General features: G+C 44.7%; 1 protein-coding gene across 3 annotated transcripts in view; it reads left to right on the top strand.

Annotated features, from left to right (window-relative positions):
• The first annotated feature begins 5,789 nt into the window (after positions 1-5,789).
• Positions 5,790-9,381, top strand: part of Asph (aspartate beta-hydroxylase) — a 205,098-nt gene continuing 201,506 nt past the window's right edge. For 2 of the 3 annotated variants that reach the window (XM_021659816.2, XM_021659815.2), the window contains exon 1: positions 5,790-6,310. In XM_021659816.2, the coding sequence (XP_021515491.2) occupies positions 6,184-6,310 (127 nt within the window). In that variant the 5' untranslated portion in view covers positions 5,790-6,183. The remainder of the gene's footprint in view (positions 6,311-9,381) is intronic. The other variant, XM_021659819.2, reaches the window with a different exon arrangement.

Below are 9,381 nucleotides of genomic sequence, written 5' to 3'. Positions count from 1 at the left end.
AAGTGTGCCACTGTGGAGGCAGGCTTTGAGATCTCCTGTGCTCACGATCCATCCGGTGTAGAAGACAGTCTCCTCCTTACTGCCTTTGGATCCAGATGTAGAACTCTCCAGCACCATGTCTGCCTGCAAGCTGCCATACTTCCTGCTATTGATGATAACGGACTAAACCTCATAGGTTATCTTTTCTGCTCCATGCCGGTCTGCTTGGGAAGCAGCAGCGCTGCTGTGAGGCAGTCACTCTGACTGAACAGTTGGCCATTATGTGTTTATAATGAGTGCACTGCCCATTTTAAGTAGGATTTCCTTGAATCCAGCTTGTTTTCAGGGGCTACTCTAGTTTTTGAGTGGTTGCTGTAGAGACAAACACAACGGTTTCATTCTCCTGTGCTATTTATTTAGTTATTTGCTTATTTATTTATTGGTTTTGCAAGACAGGGTTTCTGTGGAGCCTTGGTTGTCCTGGGCTCATTTTGTACACCAGTCTGGCATCAAACTCACAGAGATCTGCCTGCCTCTGCCTCCCAGAGTGCTGGGATTACCGGTGTGCACCAATGCATCCCACCCCATGCTTGCCTTTCTCACTACAGTTTATTCTCTCTCAGTTTGGGAATGGAATAAATGATCAGTGAGCTACGATAGCAGTGTTTATTCAAATAAGACTTTTCGAGTGGAGAGCTGTGTGCAAAGACTTCTTCTGTGGAACGATACTTTATTCAACCCGGTCACTGTTAAATGTTTGCCCTTATGTGCAATTTCACAGTGTTTTGTATCCAACCATTCTAACCTTTTACATAGATGGCCCACCATGGATATTTCAGCTTGAGAGGGACTGTGCAGCTTGAGGTAACCAAGTGAAGTGATGTTCGTCGCTAGGCACTGGGGAGAGTTATCCTCAGGCAGAAAGAGGGCAAGTGCAAAGATCACAGGATAGAACCGATCCTGTCATCCATGCTCTGTTCTGGACACTGTCTGAACCACCAAGCTCCCACATCTCAGTAAACATGAAAACAGGCCTCTCTCATGGACACTAAAATATAGAGTGTCCTAGTTATGTTTGTAACTTAGATTGTTTTTAGTTAGGCCTAAATGCTATATCAAGATATTTGTCTTTTATTTCAATTTTCTCAAATTTTAGGAAGAAAATGCTGTTTAAACAATCTCTTAGGATACATCTATACAAAGATTTTACATAATTGCTTCTTTAGGCATATGTTTTGGTAGCTGTGTTCCTCAATTGTTTTTGTTTTATAGCTAGAAAAATTAAGTGTAGTGTGTCTGCTTAGAGAAACAGAGGAAAAAACCCCACCTTATGTCATTTGTGAGGCAGCAGCACAGAGACTATTTTTACTGCATCTTTATTAGATTAATATGGTCTCTGGCATCAGGAGAAGTAGCTTTAGGGGTCATCTAGAATATTGGTGACTGTGTTTAACTCAAGGAATTCTGCCAAGAGAGAAATGAATTGAAGCATTGGAACAATTCCATGAAGGACTGAAAAATATCCAGAACTACTACATTATAAAAATGTGAATTCTGTACTCCATAAAGTAAATAATCTTGTAGTGTTTCATATATAAATTAATAGACAGCTTCAGAGTAATGAAATCTTATTATCCTGCAGCGTGACTGATGTTCTCTGTTAGTTTCATACTGCCAGACTTTTGGCAAAGCTCCTTAGAATTTTGTTTTGGTTCTGGCATAATAATGTTTGTCATGTGCTGATGAAATTGCAGAATAGATTCAAGTTAGGATGATGTCACTGCAAAAACAAAAAAAGAGGGGGTTAGTTAATATGAATTTCATGTAACTTATACATGCTTTTCCAATAACTATCAAGGATTCTGGTTGACTGCAATGATTGTCTTCATTGTAAGGAAAATTCACCTGCTTTATATAACTAGACTTTATCAAACTGAAAGGTCGTTGATGCTAATTTTAGGATACTTTACTCTGGCTCCGAGACCTGTCTCAGAGATTGGTGGCTTCATGAACACACACACACACACACACACACACACACACACAGAGAGAGAGAGAGAGAGAGAGAGAGAGAGAGAGAAAGATTATCTTACAAATTGAATTCTTGAGTTTCTTCATATTATTCTCTACATCTCAGATACTTTTTAAAATTCCACTGAAATATCAAGAGTATTTCCTTTTATATATCTCATATTGCTATGGTTGAAATTAACTATTATTCTCCAATACTTCAATTTCTTCCTACCTAGCTTTAAGTTCAGTAATTAAGAATAGTATGTTAATTCTATCAATTTCTTAGAAATAGCAACTGTTTAAATGTTTTTTTTCCATGAGGAAGTAACTTAGAAGCTTATCTGCAGTAACAGAGTCAAGTTTTTGTTGTAAAAGACAGTTAACTAACTTACTGAACTCTAACTAACTCTTTAGGGAATACTGTGAGTAGAGACAGTTAACTAACTTACTGAACTCTAACTAACTCTTTAGGGAATACTGTGAGTAGAGACAGTTAACTAACTTATTGAACTCTAACTAACTCTTTAGGGAATACTGTGAGTAGAGAAAGCTTAAAAAGGTTCTTGTCTATACTTGTATTTCAGCTCTCAGACATCATCAGACAAGATTCTTTTTGTGGTTAACACAGAAACAACCATCAAACTGCAGAAAATAAGTGTCTATTGAGTGTTTATTCACACATAGAACATATATCACCCCTCACAGCCAAAGGTCAAACACAGGAGACGAGGAGGAGGAGGCAGAAAGGTTCAAAGAATCAAAGGTTTTGAGGGCTGTAATAAAACACGGCCTCTGGAAATAAGACCCCTGTGTTCATGAACTCACTCAAGACCTGCATAGAATCAGGGCAGTTGACATTCCTGCTCCCTGAGACAGTATGTGTTTGCCAAAAGGCATTTTAAAAAAGATTTATTTACACATATATGAGTGCTCTATTTGCATGTGTGCCTGCGTGGTAGAAGAGGGCATCAAATCTCATTATAGATGGTTGTGAGTCACCACGTGGTTGCTGGAAATTGAACTCAGAACCTCTGGAAGAGCAGTCAGTGCTCTTAACTGCTGAGCCATCTCTCCAGCTCATTTTATCAAAGATGCTACAGTTTTCTCACTTAGTTCCAGATGATGCATTTCCAGAGCCCTCTCAATCAAGCATGCCCCAGTACTTAGGTTGTGCTGCTTAGGGCTAAAATGATGTGTAACTTTATGTTCCTAACACCCCCACCCCTCTCCTAGACCTAGATGATAACTCTCATGAATATACTGTACAGCTTTGTTACTGAGAAAAAAAAATGTTAACTTTTAAAACTGTTGCAAATTATAGTCTTTGGACAATATTAGAAAGAAGATGTTTCTTAGCAACCCCTAGGTGTAGCTTGAGAGCTACCCAAGTCCCATATACACCCATTGTGGAGGTGGTTTGAATAAGTATGGTCCCCATAGACTCATGTGTTTGAATGCTTGACCCATGGGGAGTGGCACTGTTAGGAGGTGTGGCCTTGTTGGAGTGGGTGTGCCCTTGTTGAAGGATGTGTGCCACTGTAGAGGCAGGCTTTGAGGTCTCCTATGTTCAAGCTCTACCCAGCATGGAAGACAGTCTCTTTTCCTGCAGATCAAGATGTAGAGCTCTCACATCCTTCTCCAGCAACATTTCTGCCTGGACGTTCATACTTCCCACCATGATGATAATGGACTAAACCTCTGAAACTGAAAGCCAGCACCAATTAATAGGTTTTTCTTTATGAAGGTTGCCTTTGTCATGGTGTCTCTTCATAGCAATAAAACCCTGATGAGACACTCATTGTGAAGAGACTCAATTGCAGCTCTTCCTTAGACGAGCCCATACTTGTCCTGCTGGCTGTGTTTTATCTCTCTCTCTGAAGCATCTTTTTTTTTTTCCTAATAAGCCCTCCACTTAAGAGCTATATTAAAACCTTCTTCTAATAAAATCTCCAACTCACTTTCTTATTGGCTCACCCTGAAAGTATTTTCTGAAGTGTAGCCATAGGTGCTGGTTTTGCTTGATTTGGAGGTCTCAGGAAAGGGGAAGCCACTCTTCAGGATTTTAGGGGAAATGGAGTGGAGAGGTGACTATGTCCCTCTTACTAGAGACAATACCAGGTTTAGTTTCTGGGAACTGCAGGCCTCTTGGAGACAGCTGTTAAAGAAATGTGATTTTCCCCAAACTATTTCTCCCTTTCATAAGTGTCTACACTGAAGTTTCACTCTTTCTTTGCAGGAAGGGTGAAAATGATCCCAGAAGCCTTTGCTGCAGGAGCCTAGAGTCAGGTGAGGTATTCTCGACTGAGAACGGGGCCTTTTCTAGGAAGAATAATTTGGAGGCAATTCTGTATGCAGGCTGAGTTCATATCCCCTCTCTATCACCAACTTTGTAACATTACTGGATTCGTTGATTAAAATATCCAAAGGAAATAACTTGAGAAAAGGTTTATTTAGGTTCACAGTTCTAGGGAGACTTTAATCTACTGTGGCCAAGGAACGAATAATAATAGTAGCTCCCATTGTCAGAAACAGTGGAAGCCCACGGCAGCAGGAGAGAAGGGCCTGGACCAATAAAATAACCTTCAAAGGACTGCTCTTGGTGACCCATTTAGGCAGCCAGATAGGTCTCACCTCCTAAAGATTCCCCAGCTCCCCAGATCAGCATCACCAGCTGAAGAATAAGGATTTAAACATTTGTGGGAGATATTTTAGATTAAACTCCCCAAAGCACAAACTCTATAATAGTGTTTTATGAGAAATTAAAAGTTTTATCTTGGAGATCAAGAACCTTTTGCTTGTTTTTTTTTTTTTTTTTTTTTTTTTTTTGTAGTTTAGATTTCAGTATCTTATATTAAATGATACGACTCAGATTTGCCTCTCAGCTTCTCCTCATCCCCGTCATTATTTCCTGCTGAAATAATGTCCTTTGTGGGCAGTAAGGGGTGCCCAAGAGAGAAGAGAGGACTCCTGGAGGCAGAAGGAGGCTTCGAGATAAAGAGATGAAGTGAAAACCACTGGTCCACATCTTCATAGACGTACGAAAAAGAGGCCTACTTTCTCCTTGCTCTGCAACGTTGCCCTCGCTAGATGCCACACTCCATCTGGGCAGTACCCAGCGTTCATATCTGGTTATGACAAGGCAGTGAACCTAGAAATTGCCAGTGGTGGCTGAGGAATTGCCAGCGCAGGCTGCAGAGGGGAATAAAGCTGAACGTCCCCTTCTCTGTTCTTCTGCAAGGGGGTGCTTCCAAGGTGGGCCAGCATTCCAGGAAGATCTCAGGATGTTGACAGCAACGTATCAAATCACCACGTCTTTCACGCTTTTCTGTTGCTCACAGACACGCCTTGGGCAACTGGTGACGCAAAAGTGATGGTGGTCTCTGCTGGACCTTAGCTGCTGCCATTTTTATTTTTAATACTCAGTTCTCAGGCACCAGCATAGGAGGCGGTCCATGGCTGGAGACATCAAGTAACGTCTGGCAAGTGTCGTGCACGGTAAGAAAATGGGGTTTTTGAGTCAATGCTAACATTTTTATGCCTTAACTAAGGTTCTCCAAAAATACTATGGCACCAATGACATAAATCCCTGTTTTGAGACCGAAAGGATCAATGATCGCGGTGTACTGGTGCATGCTTAGGCTCCGGAACCAAATTCCCAGGAAGAAGCCAAGAGGTGGTGCGCCGCTCTCGGGCACCACCCCATTACCCGCCCCATCCCGTTGGAGCTAGAGCGCCAAGGCTCGCGAGAGCCCTGGCGGCTTCCACGTTTGCCACGTTCCAGAGGATCAAGACAAACTAGAAAGCCACAAGCCGCTCTGGGGTTTGCAGCCGCTGCACAGCGCCAGACCGGCTTCGGCCGGCGGGGGGCAGGGGAGCGCAGCCGGCCCCGCCCCCAGCCGGCGGTCCTCAGGATTGGCCCGTGTGGCCGTCCTTCAGAGCTGGTGGGCGGGCCGAGGCTGGCGTGGGCGGGGCCGAGACTGTGGCAGCAGAACGCTCTGAGCAGCGCAGGGAGTCACACACTGGCTGGGCGCACGCGAGGCTGAACCCGCCGCCGCACGCTGCTGCAAAGTCCTCCGAGGAGCGGCGAGCGCGGTGGAGGCTGAGGCGCCGCTGCAGGAGCCGCCGATCGCCGGAGTCCCCCAGCACACCCAGCGAGGCCCCCGTTCTCTGCAGTCCCCAGAGCGGCTCGCGATGCCCCCGCGCAAGAACGCCAAGGGCGGCGGCGGCCACAGCAGCAGCAGCAGCGGCAGCGGCTCCGGCAGCGGTAGCCCGAGCACGGGCAGCAGCGGCAGCAGCAGTAGCCCGGGGACGCGGAGAGGTCAGAGTCCCCCGCAGGCCGGGCCCGGGCGGCGGGCGGGAGCAGGGTGGGCTCTGCAGGTGGGGTCTGGCCGCCGCTCCGCCGCTCCTCTCCATCCTCGGGGAGGCCGCGCTCACCGGGTGGGGAGGCAGAGAAGCAGGGCTCGGCCCGAGGGCATCCCGGCGCGGGCCTCGGGTCTCCTGTGCGCAGCCCGCCCGAGGTCACTGCGCGAGGCCCTTGGTTGCCTTTCCTAGTGGAAGCTGGGCGTAGAGGACCCTTTATCTGCTCCCTGCAGATTTCGGGGCGCTTGACCCTGAGCCAAAGTCAGGAAAAGTAAGTTCTAACCTGCCCTGCAGCGTGGAGGAGCAAGCAGCGTGGAGGACTGTATTCAGGGGCTGGATGCATCGTTCTTGAAAATTATTTTAAGGAGTTTTGTTTAGTTTTCTTTATATGTGTTGTGTTTGCCTCTTAAAATATGAGGGGATGTCATAAAATGCTAACCGAGTTTTCTTTCTGTGCCTCCTCCCTTTCACTTTTCGGAAAAAAAAAAGGAAAAGGAAACAAAAGAAAAAAATCTACTGGTTATTCACCTTTCTGCTCCATGTGCATAGCAGCAGAGTGGAGAACAGATGTTTTAAATCTGTTTCGTGTCATGTTTCACCGGGTCCCGGTTTCTTTTATATTTCCTTCGAATCATATTTAAAATATTGGAACTGGAATACACATGCGGACTGATTGTGAGCTCTCGGGTTCACTAGACATGATTTAGATTCTGTGCCGCCGGCTTGTGGGCAGTCCATTATTATATGTCATATATAGATCGGATGATTATGGTTTTATTAGTAGCTGTCAGGAAGACAGATAGCTTTTCTTCGTAGCCCTTACTGTCTTATTTATCTTCATACATATTGTCTTCGTTTCACCCCTTTTCAGCTCATTCCCTTTTCTTGACCTGAATAGTTGAGCACCATAATAGGTGCTCAATGAATATCTGATTAGAAAAATGAATGAATGTAAGTGGGGAAGGTAGTGCGGTGAAATCCACCGTACACACTGGCGTTCTGAGAACTGATGTTCGTGTTCTTAATGGAAGGAACTCTGTGTGCACAGTTTGAAGTTCAAGGCGCTGTAGTAATTGATTCACCTTTAAAAGGGGTGTTCTGGTTCCCTAAACCAGCTAATCTGCACCAGGCAGCACAGCTTCTTCTGGTCACTGTGGCCGTAGATGTGAACCCTGTGAATGAGGAGAGCCTGCTAGGAGTGGAGGTATCAAAGAGGAAGATTGTAATGTTTTCTGTAGCTATTTACTAGTGAAATGTCTTTGCTGCTGTCCTGGGAACTTCCTCTCTGCTGGGGAAAGTGCTTCCGTCACTTTATCCTTTACACCCTGGAGCAGAGAACTGATTGCATACAACCAAGAAGTCACTTAGGAGCCCTGTGGCCAGTGCGAATCAGTACCGAGAACGTGCAGCATTCCCCTATAGATAAACCGCTGTAACAGTCAGCTGACCGGCTTAGAAAAGGTCAGGATGTGTAGTACCTTATTCTCTCATTAGGATGGATAGTGCCTTGTCCTACCAGTCAGTCACATTTTAGTCTAAACTCCAAGGATCTCAAACTGTCGACAGTTTAGCACACTGATTGCATAACTATACTCAGGCATGCTGTGACGGAAGCACTTTTGTTCTACCCCTTCCCCAAATCCAAGCCTTCATTATGTAGAGTGGACCATCGTTCCGAGGCCGTGATTTTAAGTTAATATTGAGATCTGACTGGGTTAAGGAGAAGGTACCAGAGGTTGAAACTACGCCTCTTCCTATTGTGCTGAGCAGTTACACCACTGTGAGAAAGTGCGCTTCTGTTTATTGCTTTCTCACGGCAGGGTACAGCTGAAAGAGTAACGGACACTTAAAGGAAAGTTAACTTCGTGTGGTCACTGGGTTAGCGAGAGTGGCATGCGAACCAGCGGTGGCTGCTGGGGAGGTCCTACAAAGGCGCAGATATCAGTGACATTGTTGAGGCATTTAGTGCCTTTTAGTTTTATAAGGCAAGACAGTTCATGCTTCAAGGTTATCTTGTTCAGCCCATCACGCCCAGATCGAAAGGGAGAACGCAAGCCAGAATCCAGGTTTTCTGTTGCTCAACACTGCACTGCACTGCTTGAATCTTGGGTCCGTAAACTGAATGTGAGGTATCTTACAGGGGTAGGGTAGGTTGAACTAGTTTATCAACTTTCCTTCTGGCATTTTTCATGGTATATTTGCAGTCATTGTGGAAATTTGTGCTTTTGTCTTTAACTAAGCAGCCTTTTGGCTAAAATATGTTTGAAATGACAAACTTGTAAATCTCCGTTTGAAAAGTGTGCACCCTGAATTTTCTACATGGAGAATCTGATGTCAGTAGTGACATCGGTCACATGGCTTTTATGTAAAAGTGTGATGGGGATGAGAGCTGTGATTCAGTCTAGTAATGCACACCTTTTAGAAAAATATGTTTTAAAGCAGGTTTCTGCTATTCATGGTCTTCAGCTCACCTGAGATGTGATAAAGTGGAGTTTCATTTTTACATTTTTCAGTTTTACTCCTTAGAGCACAAAAGTTGGGCCTTTAAGCTTTAGCTTGCATATTCAGTGTGATTTGCCTGGCTAGCCGGGGCCAGCAAATGTCTTTCTCACACACAGTTACTGATGGGGCCATGGCTGTCTTTGGGCTCGCGGTGTAGTGCAGAGAGGCTGGAGCAGGCTATCAGCACTGTTGCAGGTAATGCCCCCCTGTGCCTGTTTTGCCTGTGGCTTGCTTCTGCCTTGCCACCTACCAGGAGGTGTCGCTGTAGAACATGCTTCACCTCCCAGCTGGAAGCTCTAGTTATGTAATAGCAATTATGTCTTAAAACTATTTAATCATTCTAGACTTATGCAGAAGAAACTCTTATCTGCTGGGGTTCATGTCTCTTAAGATATTTAACAGAATTTGAAAATTAGTAATGAGTTTACGTGGAACAATCCTCCTAACACTGATGAAGTATGAAATATATCCATATATATTTGATGCTCTTTGGTCACTTAGAAACATGCTTCTGAGTTTCTTCTTTCC

Source organism: Meriones unguiculatus, chromosome 6 (genome assembly GCF_030254825.1).
Source record: "Meriones unguiculatus strain TT.TT164.6M chromosome 6, Bangor_MerUng_6.1, whole genome shotgun sequence".
NCBI lineage: Eukaryota > Metazoa > Chordata > Mammalia > Rodentia > Muridae > Meriones > Meriones unguiculatus.
This window is presented reverse-complemented; position numbering and strand designations above follow the sequence as displayed.